This window comes from Anomaloglossus baeobatrachus, chromosome 4 (assembly GCF_048569485.1).
Source record: "Anomaloglossus baeobatrachus isolate aAnoBae1 chromosome 4, aAnoBae1.hap1, whole genome shotgun sequence".
NCBI lineage: Eukaryota > Metazoa > Chordata > Amphibia > Anura > Aromobatidae > Anomaloglossus > Anomaloglossus baeobatrachus.
In genome coordinates, this window is record NC_134356.1 from 623,209,124 (window position 1) to 623,231,018 (window position 21,895).

Genomic DNA, 21,895 nt, shown 5'->3' on the forward strand with positions numbered 1-21,895 from the left:
TCTTCTCTTCCTCACCTAACTTCTGCCATTCCTGTTTACGATCCTTCGGACATGCTGTACTCAGTCTCCCTCTCGGCCTTCCCTTTGGCCGAGGATGTCTCTCTACACCTCTGCGGTTGTCTCTTGGTATTCATTGATCTCAGCAAATATCTGGGCTCAGACCCAGGAGCCTAAATATAGGCTGCTCCCCATACTACCTCCCCCTCCGCAGCCAGCACAAGACCCCCCCATACAACATGAGAGCAAGAAAACACACATGCAACCCCGAAAGAGACTCTCCAGATAGAGATGAGACCTACCACCCCAGAGGTGAGTGCTCTATGACTTTTAACCCTTTTTCAGCTGCAGACAGTATGAGATTCTTTTGGGACTGTTTTACCTGGCAGGATCTGACCTGACGAAATCATATATCAGAGCAAATCCCCCAGTGGATTAGCACTCGGAAGAGTCTAGCAGTCGTGCCTCAACGTAGGACGCCTTCCTCTGGCGACAGCTTGATTAGGGCAGTCTTGTCATTCCATTTTTTTTTTGGGGGGGGGTTGGGTTTTGGGTTTTTTTTTTGGGGGGGGGGGGGGGTCTTTTCCATCTAATTTAAAGAAAATTTAAAAGAAACTACTGGAGGAATGTGGTTTTTTTTTCAGAGTTGCCAACTTGGACTCCATCCTAGATAAATGGGTTTGGTAGATCACATAATCTAGTTAAGTGTTAATTAAAAGCTCTTCTGATGACTTGTATAGGACCATCATGTTCTCATCGGTTGATTAATTTTTATAGCGAGGTGACGGCACATGGATGGTCAACTTCCTCGAAAAGTCAGGACTTAGTCATACTTTACATGACGGGTATCCCCATCGGTACAACCCTTGATAGCACTTATCATGGAAGGAGAACAAAATAAAAAACCTATTCATGTAGAAGAACGGATACAAATTTAACGCAATACTGTAAGGGTATGTTCACAAGTAGCTTTTTTTGATGCATTCTTGTATGAAAAGTGCAGACTATGGCGAGAAAATCACTGGGGGGAGGGGGGGGGGGGGGTTTGGTACCAAGTCATTTTAATCACAACTTAGGAAAATCTGCCCTGAAAACTAAAAGAATTGACCTGCTGTGTTCTTATGCAAGAGAAATGTATCGCTGCTCAAAATTGCACTGTGTGAATTAGCCTACGTGCACACGTTGAGAATTTGGGGAGTTTTGTAAAATCAGGAACAATCAGAGGAGAGTATAATAGAAATAAATACGGGCTCCACTTATGCATTTTTTTTTTTTTTTTACCCTCTCCTGGTTCTGGTAGGCCGAGTTGGGCAGTGCTCTAGAAAATGCCCAGCGAACATCTTCTATGGAACACATATGGTTTGGATGTTGTGAGGTTCCTCACAGTCGGACCTCCACCAACACATACTGATAAAGTGCAACAAGCCCAAAAATCGTCGTAGTTTAGGGGCAATTTTTGAGAATTTTGATTAAACACATTAAATGCCACATTTGGATACTTTAGGGGCTGGGTAGACCGCCCCCAGCAATAGGACGTTTTATAGACAGGCACAGAGGAACGAGTATTAAAATTCCAGAAGCACAAACTACTTGGCTAACAGGATTCCTAACTAAGAGGGTACTTCTAATACATGAGGGCATACAAATTACCCTTGGCATCCCCGGCTATACTTAGTCACCTCTCCTGACATGCCCGTTACACTAAATACTCGTTTTGCCCGTGAAGTAACAAAACACCTTTGCTTCTTTTTTGGAGCTTTCTGTTCTTCTTATTCCAAATTACACAAATAGCTGGGTGCTGGCATGCTCCTTGTCATTAGGTGGGTCCCTGCCCCGTGTCTATGTCCAACCGTAATATTACCGTAATTGTGTTAGTGTGTATGCAAACCGCGGGCAGCCTCGCACACCAGATTGAGCCCTCCAGGAGCATGAACCGCCCCGATTACATAAGAATGGGGTGGCTTGTGGGCCAGCCTTAATGAAGGGTGCACTGGAGTAAGATGTGTGGCTCTTAAAAAAAAAAAAAAAAAAAAAAAAAAAAAAGGGTACAATGGCCACATGCGCAAGTTCTGATGAATTCATCAGGAACGTTGAATCACTCACTTTCGCAAAAATAAGGAAGGCTAAATCGGGACTGGTGCAAAAATTGCTTAAAATAAATAATAATAATAATAATAATGCCACCAAATTTTCATGCCACTTGAAGAATCAGACCTAGAGTCAGAGTTTCAAAATGTAGAAGTACTTTACTCTATAAAGATGCTGCACAAATGTTTTGTAATTAGAAAATTCGTGAGGTAGAAAACAAATAAAAAATATTTTATATTTTTTTAATATATACAGTGTAATATGTAAAATATATACATTTTACACTATATATGAAAATATAATATATATATATATATATATATATATATATATATATATATATATATTTATTACATATTACACACTGTATAAATTAAAAAAATTATAAAAAATGTATATATATATAAAATTTTATACTTTAATATTTAGTGTGTAATATGTAAAATATATATATATATATATATATATATATATATATATATATATACACACATATATATATATTTTACATATTACACACAGTGTATATATTGAAAAAAATGTTATATATATATTATATATACACACACACATATATATACACACAATAATTTTCTAGATTTTTAATATTTACAGTGTGTGTAATATGTAAATATATATTATATATAAAATATTTTATTTTTTTAATATATACAGTGTGTAATATGTAAAATATATATATAATTTTTTTTTTACATATTACACTGTATATATTAAAAATATATTTTTTATTCTATATATTTGTAGCACAGATAGTAAAAGCTCAAAAAGGATACCCCCCTATTTGAAACACATTTTGCAGTTTCCGTAATGTGAAGGATACAAGGGATTCACTACATCCGGTCTCTGTAAGACATTTTAGGTTTATCTGTGTGCAGCCCCATTCCTTTCATTCATCTACACACTTATTAATAGGAATGAAAATCTAGCTGTAGCACATGCACACCGATAGGAAGTCTGTTACATGTAGCTGCACTTTTTAAAAAGGTTCCTTGCCCCATGTTTGTATTTAAACCTTGTATTGTTAGTCACACCTGATGAAGGCTCTTAGAGCTGAAACAGTGTTCCAGTTTTTTTAAGAGAGTACCTAAGCTCTCTTTATGCCATTATATATCAGCTATGATGTATATATAATACAGTGGAACCTTGGTTTATGAGTAACCCGGTTTGTGAGTATTTCGCTATATGAGCAAAGCTTGCTGTACATTTGTAACTCAGTTTACGAGCAAATACTCACCGCGCACACTTATGGTTCCGTACTTTCACCGTGCTCTTACCCGCTCGTGCTGTCCACACACACACATTATGCTCACCTTACCTTCCGTTCCCTCACCGGCCTCATGGTTCTTGTAGCTCGCCGGTACAGGATGTGTATCGGGTAACCATCGCGACGAACTTCCGCTGTCAGCCGCTACTCAAAGGCAGCCCACTGGCCAATCAGAGGCAAGCGGCTCCTGCCTTTGAGGTCAGCGCTCTGACAGCGGAAGCTCCGGCATCGGTCGCGATGGTTAACTGATACACATCCTGTACCGGCAAACTACAAGAACAGGGAGGCCGGTGATGGAACGGAAGGTAAGGTGAGCATAATGTGTGTGTGCTGGGACATTGAACAAGTTGTGGAACGAATTGTCTGAGCTTCCATTATTTCCTATGGGAAATTTTGCTTTCCTAGATGAGTAACTTGGCTTACAAGCACACTCCCAGAACGGATTGTTCTCATAAACCAAGGTTCCACTGTAATTGTAAGAATACTCAGATTAACAAGCTGTTAAAAAGGAAAAGGCTCTGATCTTTCCATGTAAATTGCTTTATTTATTCCCCCCCCACCCATTTACCCCATGTAATCACCACCCCTAATTTTTCCTTCTGTATCCCCTTACGTTCCTAGTTCATACCCTACATTTGAAAAATCAGTAAAAATCATTTGAAAGAAAAATAAAGTACATTGACGTTTTGAAACAGAGAAGATTAGATCCTGAGCTTTCCACAAGTACACCATCTGCTGCGCCGAGGCTGCCTGTGAGATTAAGCAGGGATCGGTCATGATCCTGGGATCTAACCTGGGTCACCAGGAGGACAAACACTTGATGAAACTGATCACCATTCACCCATATAAGTTCTCCATGTCTCCATGGAGCGGTGCCGGTGTGTCGCTCATATTGTGACAGAGCGGGCACAGCCGAGTACAATCTGCTGGTGGTGGGCTCTCGGTTGCTGGTGGTGGGCTCTCGGTTGCTGGTGGTGGGCTCTCGGTGGGCCGTCTCTGTGGTCCCACAGATTACTTACTTAGTATCTGAGGTGTGTGAATATTAGGGTACTGCAAAATTTGCAGTTCCCGCTCATCAGAAAGAGCTAGCTTCCACTTGGGGCCTTTGCACACAGATAGCTGGGAGGGCCGGGTGGAGGATCAGCACAGTAGCTGGAGATGTTTTAGGCAGCAGTAATCTCACTAAGGTGTTAACAGCGTTTCCACATAGTGGATGAGAAGCAGAACAGCAGGAGGCATCCCAGCGAGGCCGCACATATAAACAGCGAGGATCATCTCCCCATCCCGCAGTGACTGGGAGTAAATGCATGGTCACCCCGGCCGGCCTCTCCTCGCACCGCTCTACATGACTGTCACGTCTCTGCCATACGAGTTCATAGGAAGAGACCTGGCAATCACCTGGAGTGGTGCGAGGACAAGCCGGACTAGTCATGTCTCTTCTTATGTTGCCCAATCGCGAATGTTTATGCTCAGAGCCAAGGTCGGATTCATGCTGTCTGTGATTGAGGCAGAATCACATAGGAAGGACCGAATGGGCTGTGCCATGTTATACTGTGGTCTAAAGAGCCCAAACTGCACCTATTAGGCTAAAGCCCACAGATTGTATGATCCACAGAGTGTATCATACTTAAAAGGGGTCTTCCCATCACTTGCATGATGCTATCCCAATATGTAGTAGGAATAATAATAATAAATAATAAATAATAATAATAAAAAATAATAATTAGCAGGAAATACCTCCACTTAGAGATGTAGTATAGTTCTCCTGATTAGCTATGTCACTTACCTCATGTGCAGGGCATTGCAGTGGCTTAGGTATCCATGGTACGACCACTAACAAACTCACTGAGTGGTCGTAACCATGGATACCTAAGCTACTGCAATGCCCTGCACATGAAGTAAGTGACATAGCTAAATCAGAAAAACTATACTACTTTTCTAATTGGGAGATATCTGCCAACTCTTATACCTACTGCATATTGAGATAAGATCTTGGGAGATGGGAATACCACTTTAAATAGAATCTGTCAGTAGGAAGAGCCCTGTTTATGGGAATGTAGGTCATAGGAAGCTGAATAAAATGATATCTTGAAATTGGTGATCTGATGCCTTAATCTACAGAATTCCATTTTTATTTTATTTTTTTGTAAATAAGCAGTTAAAATCTATGAGCCTGACATAATCTCAGCAGGCAGATTCTCAGGGAGAGCTATTTTAAATGAAATGGTGAGTTACCAGTATGAAACATGTAATGGCTGATAGTCTGCTTTCCTAATCTACATGTCTCACACTGGTAAGACCCTCTCATATAAAATAATCTCTGAAGGCAAATTCTCAAAGATCTATGTCCGGCCCATAGATCTAAACAGCTCATTTACATATTAGGAAACACATGGATTTCTCTAGAATAAGACATCGGGCCACAGATATCCAGGTATCATTGTATTCAACTCTCTATGACCTACATGCCAATATAGACTGCTTGAAAGGTCAGTGTTTCAGAATCAAGTATACATGGCTGAAGTCATACAGCCAGTGACTGATACATGCTGCCCAATACACGGGCACAATGTACCAGCTGTCAGATTCCCTTTAAGTTTTATTAAACAAAAAAAAAAAAAAAAATACAAAAAAAAAATTGCTAGTAATAAAAAGGCACCATAGAAATAATAAGATTGAGTGTATTAGGATATGTGCACATTAAGTATTTGGTGCAAAAGATTCTGTACCTCCTGGCAGAGAAGACACAGCGGGAAAAAAAAAAAAAACAAAACAACAACTCCTTTTTGCTACGTTTTTGACCTGATTTTTTTCTAGCGTTTGACAGCAATGAATGCTGTAGAGATAGGTAATACTTAATAGAGAGATATAGACAAACATAATTGCACAACCCCTAGACATAATAAAATTGCCCCCTGTGGAAAAAACATGGGGCTCATCCCTATTTTTGTAACCAGCAAAAGTACAAGGAGACAGCTGTAAGCTGATTATATTAGGTTGAGTAGAGCCATGTATATTGGGCCCTTCCCAGCCAAAATATGCCAGCCAACAGCCACCCCAGAAGTTGCACATCAACTCTTCCTGACTGACCTGGTGTGGTGGCAATGGAGGTAATGGTAGTTAGGGATTATGTCAGCTGCATAGTGTCAGCTGGTATCAAGCCCTGTGTTAGTAATGAAGGTATCTATCAGATATTGTGTATTTTTTTTCTGTTTACTTACTGGGTTAGTAAGGGGGGGGGGGGGGGTTATCTGTTAGATGCCTCTCCATTAATAACACCAGGCCTTGAACCAACTGACATCAAACCCAACTACCATTGCCCAGATTACCATCACGCAAGTGCATTGGAAAGAGCTGAGGCGAAGAGCCATAGTTGGAGCATCGAATGTGATGTGCCACTTCTGGAGCAGCTGAGAGCTGGTATCTTAAAGCTAGGAAAGGCCAAATCATAGACCTTCCCAGACTGATAATATCAGCCCACAGCTGTCTGCTTTACCTTTTCTGGTTATCATAAATGAAGGGGGCCGCACATAGTTTTATTTTTCATTTCTTCATAAAAAGCTGTCCAATAAACGGCACAGGATGCAATTTCATTATACATTGGGGAATTGAGCAACTAGGTCTGTCTATACAGTCACGGTCCAAAGTATTGGCACACTTTAAATTGTTCCAGCTTATAAAGTCTCTCTCTCCCAAAAGATATTGCAATTACACATGTTTTGTTAATAGGCGACTGGCATCCGGCCTGGATAAGTCTATGGGGACCAGAATCCAGTGATTAAAAATGTTGGTAGAAGGGTTAGGAGCAAGCACGCTGTATTTACAGAGGCTCCCTCGGGGCTGTACACCTCTTCCAGGGCAGCCATTCACTTCCGGGTCTGTGCATTATCGCTCATGAATATGTACTGCGTTCCCCGCCCACCAGCATCTGTGATTGGTTGCAGTCAGACGTGCCCCCACCCTGAGTGATCGCTCTCAGCTGCCACTAAGCCCTAGATTAGCAATGGGGAGGTTCTATATACCCCCGATTACTAATCTGTAAATCAAAGTAAATAAACGCAAACACCGAAAAAAAAATCCTTTGTTTTAAATAAAATACAAAAAAAAAACCAAAACAAAACAAAAAAAAAACCACCCTCTTTCCCCACTTTAATAACTCCAAAAAACCGCTGCAGATCTGACAATCCACATGAGGTCCCACAAAGATTCCAGCTCTGCTACATCTAAACTAGCAGCGCGCGATAATGGAACATGAATGCCGCTGTGAGCTTCAGGAAGCGAATGAATTAGCCACAGCGTTAAGGTCACTTAGGTTAATTGTGGTCACAGCTGGAGGTTCCCACAACCTGTGACTGCAGGTAACCTAACTTCAAAATGACCTCATTACACTCAGTGAACTCACTTGCATCTCATGGCAGAAAACCTCATTTTTTTGCCAAGAGATGCAGATTTGGTACTGAAATTTACACACCATATTCATGCACCTATTCTACACCTCCTGGAGAATAAAAAAAAAGTTCGCATGCGATTAGTCCTATTTTGATACACAGCCGAGACAAGCGCACAGCTGGGGGCTGCAGCCTGTAGTGGTATGCTTATCTGTGCCGGGTATCATAACATAGGGAGGCTACGCCAAAAATATTTTTTGTTTACTGTACAATATAGACCCGCAGACAGCGCCTGTTAGTGGTTGCAGGCAGACGCTGTCACACAGGCTGGGGGCACATCTGACTGCAACCAATCCCAGACGTCAGGACGACCGGTGGGCAGGGAAAGCAGGGAATATGGATAAAGGTAATGAGTGGCCTTGGAAGTGAATGGGCGGCCACGGGAGCAACTACAACCATGCCGGAGCCTAGGCAAGTATGAAGTGCTTGCTTCATTCTTATTTTTATATTTCCTTTCCTGAGTTGCCAGATCCGAATCAACACCCGAATCCCAGGTCCGGCACTTGGGTAAGTTTGAAACTGCGAGGATCCGGACTTTTACAGTCCGTGCCTGTCCATCACTAACACAGAACCCCAAAAATGGGCAGGACAAAATTGTTGGCACCCTCATCTTAATATTTGGTGCACACCCTTTGGAATAAAATAACTGCAATCAATCGCTTCCTATAACCAACAACAAGCTTCTTACACCTCTCACCTTAAATTTTGTAATCTTCTTTTGTAAACTGCTCCCGGTTTCTCATATTTGTAGGAGTTTTCTCCCCACAGCAATTTTAAGATCTCTCCACAGGTGTTCAATGGGATTTAGATCCGGACTCATTGCTGCCACTTCAGAACTCTCCAGAGCTAAGTATGTTTGGGGTCATCCTCCTGCTGGAAGACCCATGACCTAGGACACAAACCCAGCTTTCTGACACTGGGCACTACATTGCAACCCAAAATCTTTTGGTAATCTTCAGATTTCATGATGCCTTGAACACAGTCAAGTCACCCCGTGCCAGAAGCAGTAAAACAACCTTAAAACATGTCTGACCCTCCACCATATTTGACTGTAGGTCCTGTGTTCTTTTCCTTTAGGCCTCATTTGATTTTTGGTAAACAGTAGAATGATGTGCTTTACCAAGAAGCTCTATCTTGGATTCATTTCTCCACAAGATGCTTCCCCAGAAGGATTTTGGCTTACTCACATACATTTTGGTGAGCTGCAGTCTAGAGTTTTTATGTCTCTATATCAGCAGTGAGGTCCTCCTGGGTCTCCTCCTAGCGTTTCATTTAATTCAAATGTGAACATATAGTTTGCACTGACACTAATGAACCTTGAGCCTGCCGGACAGCTTAAATTTCTTTGGAACTTTATTGGAGCTGCTTATCCACCATCCAGACTATCCTGCATTGCAAACTTTTATCAATTTCTTTCTGCCTTCCACATCCAGGTAGATTAGCTACAGTGCCATGGGTTGTAAAGTGCTTGATTATGTTGTGTATCCTGGACAAAGAAACATCAAGATCTCTGGAGATTAACTTGTAAACTTGAGATTGTTGATATCCCTCAGCAATTTTGGTTCTCAAGACCTCACTCAGTTCTCTTTCTGTTCTCAATGCTTAGTGTAGCACACACACAATGCAAATATTGAGTCAACTTCTCTTTTTATCTGTGCTTTTTTCATATTGCCCACACTTATTTGCCACAGGTGAATGTGAATGAGCATCACATGCTTGAAAAAGTTGTTTACCCTTAGTTTTGGAAAGGTGCCTATAATTTAGACCGGACCATTTTTGGAATGGTGTGTGAATTTGTCAGATTTGTAGTATTTTCCTCTTTTTTTGTGTGTTGTACCACAAACCGGACACACCGGAAATCCGCAATCACTTTGTTACCTGCACTTTATAGCAAGGTCAATGAGTGAAAAAACACTGCAAAGACGCTAAAAATTGATATGCTGCAAATTATTTCCTGCACCAAATCTACAAGGACAAACATACTCAACGCGAGCGGGACGCTTCAGGATTCTCATTGACTTTGCTAATATCAGGATTCCTTTAAGGTTTTGTGCCAAATCTGCAATGGAAAAGAAAAAAATGCAACGTGTGCACACAGCCTTAGGCCCCCTTCACACGCACGTGTCTCCGGTACGTGCTAGGTCCGTGCCCGCATGTACCGGAGACACGGGCACACGTAAACCCATTAAAATCAATGGGTTTATGTACACGCATGTGTTTAGCCATTGGCCCGTGCCTCCGTGTGGAGCACACGTGAGCCCACACGGATGCATGCCAGCGTTCCTTCGGCAGCACGGGTGTCACACGGATGTAGTGTGGATGCGGTCCCGTGTGACACGTGCCGGAGAAAACTCACGTGTCAGAAAAAAAATAAATCATTACTCCCCTTCTCCAGCCCTCCTGTCTCTGCCACTGCTGTCACTTGCTGCCGACCGCCGCTCATTATATATACACTTCATTGCGGCCGGAAGCAGCAGCAGCGGGGAGTCCGCAGGACCGGAGATCGCAGATCAGCACCACGGACAGCGACGCCAGGGACAGGCGAGTTTAAAGTTCTCGTTCTCCGTGTGTTATCACGGATAACACACGGAGAACACACGTAGTGCCATACACACGGCTCATGGAGGGGAAAACGCACCTTTGACACGTCCGTGAAACACGTGTGTGATTTTCACGGACGTGTGAAGGGGGCCTTAGGGCAATAATCTGAATGCTGGATGGGAAGTCACTAAATTGTTGTGTCCCCACAGTCCAGAGACCAAATAAAGAAGGAATGACTGACATCAGTGTCCCTACAGATATTAAGGTGTACTATTCTAACTGTTCTAGTTGACTATATCTATGCATTAGTATGCATAGATATAGTCAACTCCACCACAACCAGTGGTGCATAGAACAATGATAGTGGTTATCCTTAAAAAGGACGGGAGGTGGCGAAGGAAAGAACTAAAGCCGGTGTTTATTTTTGGTTCAAACAAAAATATCTTAGACCTGATGAGGCTGGTGTCTTTACGATGGAAATTTGTATCATAATGGCTGAATAATCCTAAGGCCCTGTGCGCACTGGAAAATGGAATTTTCTTAAGAAAATTCCGCAGAGTCTGAAAGATTACCGCACCCGCGGTAAAAACCCGCGGCAAACCGCACCCGAAAACCGCATGCGGTTTGCAGCGGTTTTACCGCGGTATTGTTCGCAGTATTGCCGCGTGCGGGATGGTACATGTGCTTTAATGCATTCAATGCAATAAAGCACATTATAAAAAAAAAAAAAAAAAAAGGGGATAGATAGAGGGATAGATAGAGGGATAGATAGAGGGATAGATAGAGGGATAGATAGAGGGATAGATAGAGGGATAGATAGAGTCCCTGTGAGCACACGCTGCATTTCTCCCGAGCGGTAGTGTGTTCACATTACCGGCCATGGGAAATGCCCTGTAATTACCTCTCTGCTGTCTCGCTGCGAGGCTGCATTCAGCGCTGTGTGTCAGTCGCAGCTGGATGCAATCATCGGAGGACCTCCTGGATTACGCCGGAGCGGTGTGTTTCGGGGGGGTTAATAAAGGGGTGAACCAGGAGTTTTTTTGTGTTTTATTTAAAATAAAGGATTTTTCGGTGTGTGTGCACGTGTTTTTTCACTTTACTTACGGGTTGATCATGTCAGCTATCACATAGACGCTGCCATGATCAAGCCTGGACTTAGTGGCGGCGATCCGCCGCCATTAACTCCTTATATTACCCTGATTGCCACCGCATCACGGCATCTAGAAGAGCCGGGGACACTCCGGGACTGTCGCATAATGGATGCGACAGTCCCGGGGCAGCTGCGGGCTGATATTCTCGGCTGCGGGAGGAGGGGGGCATTAACCCTGCCCCTCGCCCTCCCCAGCCTGAGAATACCAGGCTGCCACTGTGTGCTTACCTCGGCTGGAAGGTAAAAATACGGCGGAGCCCACGTGTTTTTTTCCCCTATATGTCCGTTTGATTTCTATGTGTATTGTGTGTGTGTGTGTGTGTGTGTGTGTGTGTGTTCTGTGTCTGTGATCTGTGTGTGTGTTTACTCTGCTCCGCTTCCTTTTCCTGTTATAATGACATCACTTCCCTGCATACCGCAGGCAGCGATGAACATTACCGCAGGTAAACCACGAAATACCGCAGGGAATAACGCAGGAAAACGCAATGAACCGCACACAATTTGCTGCCTGCGTTATTCCCTGCGGGATTTCACGATTACATTGCAGTCAATGGAGTGAAATCCTGCAGCGACGTGCGGAAAAGAAGAAGTGACATGCAATTGTTTTTGCTGTGGGAATCCCGCAGCAAAACATGCAGCTGTCAAAATCCGCCTAGTGCGCACAGCATTTTTTTTCCCCATAGGTTTTGCTGGTGAATCACTGCAGAGATGTTATGAACATTTTCTGCAGAGAAACATGCAGCAAAACAGCAGGAAATCCGCGGCAAAAAACGGCAAGTGCGCACAGGGCCTAACATGTAAATTAACATTTTGAGTATAGAGTTCATTCAGATAGAGAGATGCAGCTTGTACTGAGCAGTGTGAGATCTCAGCAGCAGGAGGGACACTAATTCCTAACATTGCAAATAGCAATAGGATTGGATGGAGGTCAACAAATGAACAGCTCCATTCAAAAGCTGAATTTTGAAACCCCACCGAACAGCAAGTTATCACCTATTATACAGCTCTGGCAAACATTAAGAGACCACTTACAAATTTTCAGTTTTTCTGATTTTTCTCTTTATAGATATATTTTGGAGTAAAATGTAAATTGTTCTTTTATTCTATAAACTACTGACAACATCTCCGGATTTCCAAGCAATAAATTCTGTATTTATTTTCTGAAAATGAGAAATGGTCAAAACAACAAAACAATGCATTGCTTTCACACCTCAAATAATGCAAAGAAAACAAGTTCATAATCATTTAGAAACAACAATACCAATAATGTTTTACCTCAGGATGAGTTCAGAAATCAATATTTTGTGGAATATCCATGATCATTAATCCCAGCTTTCATGCGCCTTGGCTTCTTTCCACCAGTGTCTCACACTGCTTTTGGGTGACCTTATGCCACTCCTGGCGCTAAAATATAAGCAGTTCTTTGTTTGATGGTTTGTGACTATCCATCCTCATCTTGATTACATTCCAGAGGTTTTCAATGGGGTTTCCCATAGACTTACATTGGGCATCGAATATTCACAAATAGTCGAGTAGTGGCAACCTATTCGTCGAATATGGGCGTAGCCGAATATTTGAGGTATTCGATCATCCCTAAAAATTAGGTAAAGAAAATTCAACAAATATCTTTGCAAAGGATGTATGAATCAAGCCACATACAAGGTTATCCTGGAAAAACAGTTGCTTCCTTCTGCTCGGGCAATGTTCCCCAACACTGAGGACAGGTTTTTCCAGCAGGACAATGCGCCATGCCACACAGCTAGGTCAATCAATGTGTGGATGAAGGACCACCACATCAAAACCCTGACATGGCCAGCTCAATCTTCAGACCTGAACCCCATTGAAAACCTCTGGAATGTAATCAACAGGAAGATGGATAGTATGAACTGGTTTTCTTTGCATTATTTGCGGTGTCTGAAAGCAATGCATTTTTTTGACCATTTCTCATTTTCAGAAAATAAATACCAATTTTTTTGAGAGACATGTCAGTAGATAATTTACATTTTACTCAAAAATATAAAGAGAAAAATCAGAAAAACTGAAAATTTGGAAGTGGCCTTTAATTTTTGCCAGAGCTGTAGAGTGGCGGAGTATTTAGAACATTGCAAGTTAAGGCTGGCACTACACTGCAATTTTGGTTGTGACACCCGTCGCACAACCAAACATCAGGTTGTGGAATGGTAGCTATATGGCAGCGCAATACAAATGAATAAGGTCGCATTGCGACCCTGAGGGTACGGGGACTGAAACAAGCAAGTCGCAGGAAGTACAGCGGTGTTGGATTTTTTGTAACTTGCTTGTTGCGGCATCCTCAGGGTTATATTGTACGGAGATGTAGCAGCAACACCTAGCGAACTTTGGCGAACAGTGTTGCGGTGGAAAGGAGGCATGCAACCCTACCTCATAACCTTCTCTTCCGCCATGTTTGTCCTCATTAGAATAAAGAAGCTTATACTTACCTCCGGTGTCTATGCCATTCTGGCGCTGGCATTACCAGAGCTCACGGGAAGTTGTGACATCATGCAAGCCACGAGACCAATCACCGCCAGCTTCTCTCCCCCCGCTGTCAGACGTACAAGTATTCAATAGAAAGCGAGCGACAGCCATAACGTTCACATGCTGATTACTGATACATTTAAAGGCGGGGAGAGAGAAGCCGGCGGCAATTGGAGCGGGGCTCATGTGACACCTCAACCTTCAGTGAGCCTTGGGAACGCAAGTGCCGACACTGCCGGAGGGGAGTAAAGGCATTTTTATTTTAATGGGACCAAACATGGGGGATGAGAAGGGGCTATCCTAGTTTTGGACAATTCTTTTAAACTCAATCTCTTCACTGTCCTTCCTCCCTGCTGAGCTCTCGTGCTGCTGAGTACAAGCTGCAGCTGTCAATCCGGATGGAGACGGGATACACAAGCTCTCTTTTAGCTGGAACCTTAAAAAAAAAACAAAAAAAAAAACCACCAAACACCTTAATAGTCTTCAAACACCTTAATAGTCTTTAGACCGGGGGCTAAATGTGGATAAGTGTCATGAGACAGCAAATAGTTATAGGTCAATGGACCTGTACTAGAGCGAGGTGAATGTTTTATTGATGCCATTTTGACACACATTCACCTTTTTGGTTGCTTGCTATTACTAAACAAAAAAAAAACCAAAAACGCAATTCTGTTTTTATGGCATTTACCTAGAAGGGTTAACTTCATATTTTGATATATGCCGCTTTTATGGACGCAGGGATACCAGACACATATTAATCCCTTGCTAACATGGGCCATTTCCATTTTTAGCGTTTTGGGAAGGGGAGGGGGGGGGGGGTTTAAACCAAATTTTTATTTATGTCCTTGCAATGGTAAAATAGGGTACAGAATGAAGAAAATAAGGGTCAACAAATCAAAAATGTTGCGTTTTTATTTTTCATGCCCCTTCTTCAAAGAGACAATGATCACCCCCCACCCCCACTCCTTTCTGCTGTGATTCACAGGATGAGTTGTGCTTTTGAATGACAGTGACACCATTCATTGTTCCCACATAGTGTACTGGAAAATGTAAAGGAAAATCCAAGCATAATGCAATTGGAAGAAAAAAAAAATGCAACTCTGAAACTGGTTTTTTTTTTGGGGGGAAATTGTATGAACGGCTTAAATTTGGTGGTAAAAATGTCCTGGCAGCACGATTCTCCTCACCGGCACGATTACGGGATAGAGATGGCATTTTGGGGGCTTCTTCTAGCATTTTTTTTTTTATGGTGACCAAAAATACGCAATTTTGGGGTTTTGAATTTTTTAGTTTACAGCATTTACCGATTGGGATAATTTTAGATTTTCATAGATCGGACTTTTATGGCTGTGACGATATAGATAGATATATATATATATATATATATATATATATATATATATATATATATATCTATGTATTTTATATGGGGGTGGGGAGGTAGTTTGAACTTGTATATTTTTTAAACTTGTTGTCACTGCATTTATTAGTCCTCTTAAGCCCGCTTTACACGCTACAATATATCTTACGATGTGTCGGCGGGGTCACGTCGTAAGTGACGCACATCCGGCATCGTAAGGTACATTGTAGCGTGTAACAGCTACGTGCGATTGAACGGTAAAACGTTCATCGCACGCACGTCGTACAATTCCTAAAAATGGAACGTCGGGTTGTTCATTGTACCCAGGGCAGCACACATCGCAGTGTGTGACACCCCGGGAACGATGAACAGCAGCTTACCTGCGTCCTGCGGCTCCCGCCGGCAATGCGGAAGGAAGGAGGTGGGCGGGATGTTTACGTCCCGCTTATCTCCGCCCCTCGGCTTCTATTGGCCGGCTGCCAAGTGACGTGGATGTGACGCCGAACGTCCCTCCCACTCCAGGAAGTGGACATTCGCCGCCCACATCGAGGCCGTATGGACGGGTAAGTAGGTGTGACGGGGGTTAATCGTTTGTGCGACACGGTCAACAAATTGAACGTGCCGCACATACCATGGGGGCGGGTACGATCGCATACGATATCGTATGCTGGATCGTATGGTGTAAAGCAGGCTTTAGGCTGTGTTCGCACGCAACTGCTGAAATTTCTGCAGTGATTTGACAGCACATGTGCGCTTCAAATCGCTGTAGAAACACTGCATAATGGATGCAGTGTTTCAGCAAAATAAATGCTGATTTCATGTGCTCTGAATGCTGCCTCTACCATAGACAGAGCGGGAGCTGCATCCACACATGGATTTGTGTCAAAATTTTGGCATCCAAATCGCTGCGTTCATAAAAGCAGCGTGCTCACGGATTATGCACAAGCTACATAGATTGTGCTGGGAACGCAGGATGGATGCAATTACGCAACGTGCGCATGAGCCCTTAGGGGACTTGATCCTGCGATCGTTCAATCACTTGTACTTTATACATTACTAGCTGTAGTACCCGGCGTTGCCTGGGACAGTGTGTGTGTGTGTGTGTGTGTGTGTGTGTGTGTGTGTGTGTGTGTGTGTGTGTGTGTGTGTGTGTGTGTGTCTTACCCTGTCTGCACCTATGTCTGTGCCCATGTCTGCCTTTCTCTATCCATCTCCCCACCGACATCATGTTACCTCACACAGAAGCTTCTTATACTAACAATTTATTTTGTTCCACTTCCTATAGCAATGACAGCTGCTATTAAGCTGTAGCTCCTATCTCAATTGACTATAATGGAGACAGAATTGTTGGAGTGTAACTGTAAAGCGCAGGGTTAAATTTTCCTGTCAAAACATAGTCTATGACGTTCCCTGAGTCACATTGGGTGTCTGTGCAAAATTTTGCAATTGTAAATGCGACAGTGCGGATTCCTTTAGCGGACACACACACACACTCAGCTTTATATATTAGATGGTGTCCTAGCCATCATTTGCTGGGTATGGGCTGAGCCACTCCTAACTTGTGCCATATCTGCACAAATCATGTCAGGAAGGGGTTAAATAGAGAACAGGGGGTTAATAGAAATGTTAGACTTTTAAAAATAGTTGCCTTGATAGTCCCCTTAAAGGGAATCTGTCACCAGATTTTCGCTCCCCCATCTAAGAGCAGCATAATGTAAAGACAGAGACCCGGATTCCAGCGATGTGTCACTTACTGGGCTGTTTGCTGTCCTTTTGATAAAATCAATGTTTTCTCTGCTGCAGATCTAGCAGTGATACAGAGCTCATGAATATGCTGCACTACCTGACAGCACGTTGAGTAGTCCTGTAATAATAATCTCCTGCTGATTAAACAGTGATATCAAAACTACACTAAGCAGCCCAGTAAGTGACACATCGCTGGAATCAGGTTCTCTGCCCCTACATTATGCTGCTCTCAGATTAGGTGGCAAAAACCCAATGACAGATTCCCTTTAAGCAATTTGAACCTGCAATCATTTCATCACTTTAAGGCTATGTGCGCACGTTGCGTTTTTTTCAGCGCAGAAAAAAAAAAAAAAAAGCACCCTCTGGCAGAGGGGACAATTGTAAACAATGCGTTTTTTAAAAAACGCATCAAAAACGCAGGCGTTTCTCATGCGTTTTTGGTGCGTTTTCCATGCGTTTTCTTCAGGTGCTTTTTTGACCACATGATCCAGTGACACGGCGTCTAGTACACAGTGTCAGCCTTCCTGCAGAGATGTGAGTGTTGCCCACAGGAGAACGCAGCTGCCCATGCCCAGGATTTGGGTTCAGGCTGCTGTGGAGCTCTATGCTACCTGCAGAGAACACTCATCTCCGCAGCATAAATTGACATGCTGAGGCTCGGGAAGCCACGCTACCGGTCAGTTTATGCTGCGGAGAAAAGAAGCACAGTGGGCATGAGATTTCTAAAAATCCTTCCACTGTGCTTCTACTACACAACGCAGCGTTATGGATGCAGGGAAAACACTCTGCGCCCAAAACGCTGCAAACCCTGATTGTGGGCACACAGTCAAAAATGCGTCAATGGATGTCAAACATATATATATAAAGTCCCACCCCCGCCTGCATATTCTAAGCTGGCGCCCTTTAGTGCCTTTCATGTGGCACTAAAGGGTGCCTAGCCTTGTATTTAGCCCCCCCCAAAAAAAAAAATTAAAACAAATGACGTGGGGTCCCCCCTGTTTTTGATAGCCAGCTAGGGTAAAGCAGACAGCTGTAGCCTGCAAACCACAGCTGACAGCTTCACCTTGTCTGGTGATCAATTTGGAGGGCTCCCCAAGCGTTTGGTTTTTTTTTAAATTATTTATAAATAAATAATTAAAAAAAACTAACAAACGTAGGGTCCCCCAAATTAGATCACCAGCCAAGGTGAAGCTGACAGCTGGGGTCTGGTATTCTCAGGGTGGGAAGAGCCATGGTTATTGGACTCTTCCCAGCCTAAATATAGCAGGCTGCAGCCGCCCCAGAAGTGGCGCATCCATTAGATGCGCCAATCCTGGCGCTTCGCCCCAACTCATCCCATTGCCCTGGTGCGGTGGCAAACGGGGTAATATATGGGGTTGATATCAGATGTGTAATGTCACCTGGCATCAAGCCCAGCAATTAGTGATGTCACGGCGTCTATTTGATACCAGACATAACTAATTGACAGTAATAGCAAAAAAAAAAAAGTGAAAATACACTCCCCAAAACATTCCCTCTTTCACCAATTTATTGAAAAGAGAAACAAGAAATCGGGTCCCTGTAATCCGTTTTGGACGTCCCACGTTGACTCTGGACCTTCTAGAATATGGGGGGCACGCTCAGGGAACGTGTCCCCCATTTTCTAGGAGTGCAGACCCTCCATTTGAGGAGAGTGGGTGCAAAGTATCTGCACCCACCCTCCCCGGGTCACAGCTGCAGAGTGCGAGCAGCAGCAGCCAGCGTCTAGCAAAGCAGGAAGCTGAGCTGTCAGCCGCTTTGCACGTGTGACCGGCGTCTGCTGTGAAGGAGGAGGGGGCCGCAGGGGATCAGCGCTGTGACAGGTACGGGGGTTACTGGGGAACACCGGGCGGGAATAATGGGTGACCTGGCAGGGCCTGGGGAGCAGTTTTCTGTCACATGTGTTATGGCACATGCGACAAAAACAGAGGAGTAGGGCGGCCGGTGCGCTGCTGTGCGCGCGGCCATCTTGGATTTTCGGGAGGGGGTTGGGGGTCAGGGCGGGCACTTTGGCGACTCCAGCTTTCCTGAACTTTGCCAGGAAGTGAGGTCAACAGGAAACCTCTTGACCTCACTTCCAGGTAAATGCCTGCGTTCTGGCATGCCGATAAAGCATGCGGACCGCAACAAAAATGCAGCTAACTGCGGTGTAGCTGTGTTCTGACCCAGATCAATGATTTCAATGGGTGGAGAACGCAGCCACAACGCACAAAAGCAGTGACATGCTGCTTCTTTTTCCGCACCGATTTTGGGCATCCAGAACGCTGCGTTTAGATACGCAGCGTGTGCATTGATTTTTCGGCTTGCTCATAGACTTTGCTGGGGAAGCTGAACGCATGTAATTTGGCACTGAAACGCTGCGGTTCTAAACGCAGCGTTTCCGCAGGAAAAAATGCAACGTGTGCACATAGCCTAACTGTATGGCTGCACAGAGCCAAAGCGATGTCCCCTGAAGCTGCAGGATGACTTACATGGCACCAACTAGAGGCTTCAGCAGGCCCATCTGCCGTGTCGGTCCATGGGCTCCCAGTGATTGTATCTTGCAGGGTGGGGGGGGGGGGGGGGGGTTTAGTTATATACTTGCAAAACTGCAATCTCACCATTTAAAGGTCAGTATGAGAGAATGACAGCGGCATTTAAATAGTTGAAATGAAAAGATCGAGGCTTGGCTCCAGTTTATGCCCTTTCAGCCGACGGCTCCGCACACCGGCGCCCGATGGGACATGTTATTTTATTACAAATCAACAAAGGGTCAAACATCTGTGCATGCTGGGAGTTGTAGTGTCACTTTCTTCCTTGGTGTCTTGCAGAACACGGGCCATCTCTTAGGCAGTGATTAAGGGTTAACAGACGAGCGTCGTCACCACCGGACTTTACCCTTTATCCTATGGGACATCAGCGCTGCCGGTGACAATGATGGCGCCCAGATTACCTGCAGCGTGAGCAGTCCGGGGCACAGACTACACACTGGCGCCATCTGTACCAGAACATGTCCCCGTATTGTGTGGGCAATTCATTAATATATTTGGTAATCCATGCATAGTCGCCATAGCGACATCAGAAGCCATATTGGACATGTCGCTGGCGGCCTCTCAGTGGTGCAGCCTCAGGCTTTCGGCCTATAAGTGTCTGTATATCAGCACAGTGTGATAAACTACAGAGAGGCGCTACTTTAGGAGTTTTCCCCCAGGTCAGTGTGTGGCTGCAGAGGGGGTCAAAGCTGGGACCCAAATAGGACTATGGTCACTGACTGCACACAGCTCTGCTCACTGTCTGTACCGCTGCCTCCATCACTCCTGCGCAGCACCTCTCATTCGCAGGAACTTTCTGGCATATTTTTGTCCCTCCGCGGCCTCCGTCTATCGCTTTCCGTCCTCATTCCCTGCAGTCACTAATACAGGTCTCTGTATCGCAGCGGGATCGCGGCCGCCATTGTGCCCTCACGTTCCCCCGCAGGCCGCACACTGCCCCGGGCCTGGACTCACCTCATAGTGCTTCATGGCTGCACCTGGCGCTTAGGCCGCACTCACAGCTCGCAGTTACCTGCCGGGATCCAACCAGGGGCGGGGCCAACTGCTCGACATAGTGACAGACAGGCAAGGACTCAACCAATCAGATTGCCGAACATCAGATATGGGTGGAGCTATAGAACTCTCCGCCAATAGGAGCTGCAACTCTATCTATGGGCGGATTTAGAGTAACGTGCAATGGGCGGAAGAGTTTAAATGATTGACGTTTAATCAGCCAATAGAAGGCGAGATTTTGTGTCATGCTTCTCTCCAGCCAATGGGAGTCGGGGGTCAGGCAGGCATGATGGACAGCTGTCAGGTTATTTGTAGCGCTGCACAGGGGCGGGGCTGAGCACTCACAGCCAAATCTGTGTCCACATTGGGTCGCACTTCGAAAAATCCCTTTAAGAGAACTATTATTTGTGTAGAAGTAATTTAGAGGGGCTTTCCATTCTTACTATCTAGCCAGGCTTCAGTTATGGTAAACAAAATAACTTTTTTTTAATTTGGTTAATAGTTTATGCTAAAAAGAAAACTAAACTCTGGTTGGTATGGGCAACAGCCCTCCTGGCACTGTGTAGTGAGCCGGGTGTGCACTGCACATGACCAGTAGGGAAATGGCGGTGGAGCATGTGTACCGCCCCGGGGCTCGGCCGGCTGCCAAGCCGCTCGGATCCGTGCTCGTCGGTGGGTGGCTCGAGCTCCTCCCGGACCCGGGGGTCACGTCGCTCTGAAGGGAAGCTGGCTCTACGTGTAGGGATTTCAGTGGGGAAGGTTCACGGCCGAGGCCGTGGCGTTTAGGGATGTAAGTTCGTGACGCCACCCACGGGTTGTGGTGAATGTGGACACCACCGCTGCCGTTAACTAGGCTCCCGGGGACTGTGTGATGCAGCCTGGTGTTGACCCCTCCGTGGGCAGGGGGTGATGGTCCCGGGACTCGGTGGTTGTGAGGTGCGGACAAGATGGTGTGGTGCGGTGCGCGGCCCAAGGGCACTGTTGTACTCACTATGACAGATACACCGGAGTCTCTGGTAAACCAAAAAAGGATGGAGGTCGGTGCCCGCAGCCGCTGCGCTTTGCCCCTTTCTCAGGTTGGTGGCTCCCGCCTTTCTCCTGCACCTCTGTGGTAGAACTTGACTGCCTATGCTTCAGCGACAGTAGTCCGCTCCCCGGCTTTTTGTGTCGGGGAACCCGTTTGCTCGCAGGCGCTGGCCCGTGGCATCTCTCTGCCTGTGCGGTGGCTTTCTATCCCCCTCG

At 44.8% G+C, this 21,895-nt stretch overlaps 1 protein-coding gene across 2 annotated transcripts in view; it reads right to left on the reverse strand.

The window, feature by feature from the left end:
* The window catches only part of TECR (trans-2,3-enoyl-CoA reductase), a 65,288-nt gene extending 44,567 nt beyond the window's left edge, over positions 1–20,721 (reverse strand). The window contains exon 1 of one of the 2 annotated variants that reach the window (XM_075346312.1): positions 20,615–20,721. In XM_075346312.1, coding sequence (XP_075202427.1) covers positions 20,615–20,629 — 15 coding nt within the window. In that variant the 5' untranslated portion in view covers positions 20,630–20,721. Of the gene's footprint in view, positions 1–15; positions 34–20,614 lie in introns of those variants that run through there. The other variant, XM_075346313.1, reaches the window with a different exon arrangement.
* Between the last annotated feature and the right edge of the window lie 1,174 nt (positions 20,722–21,895).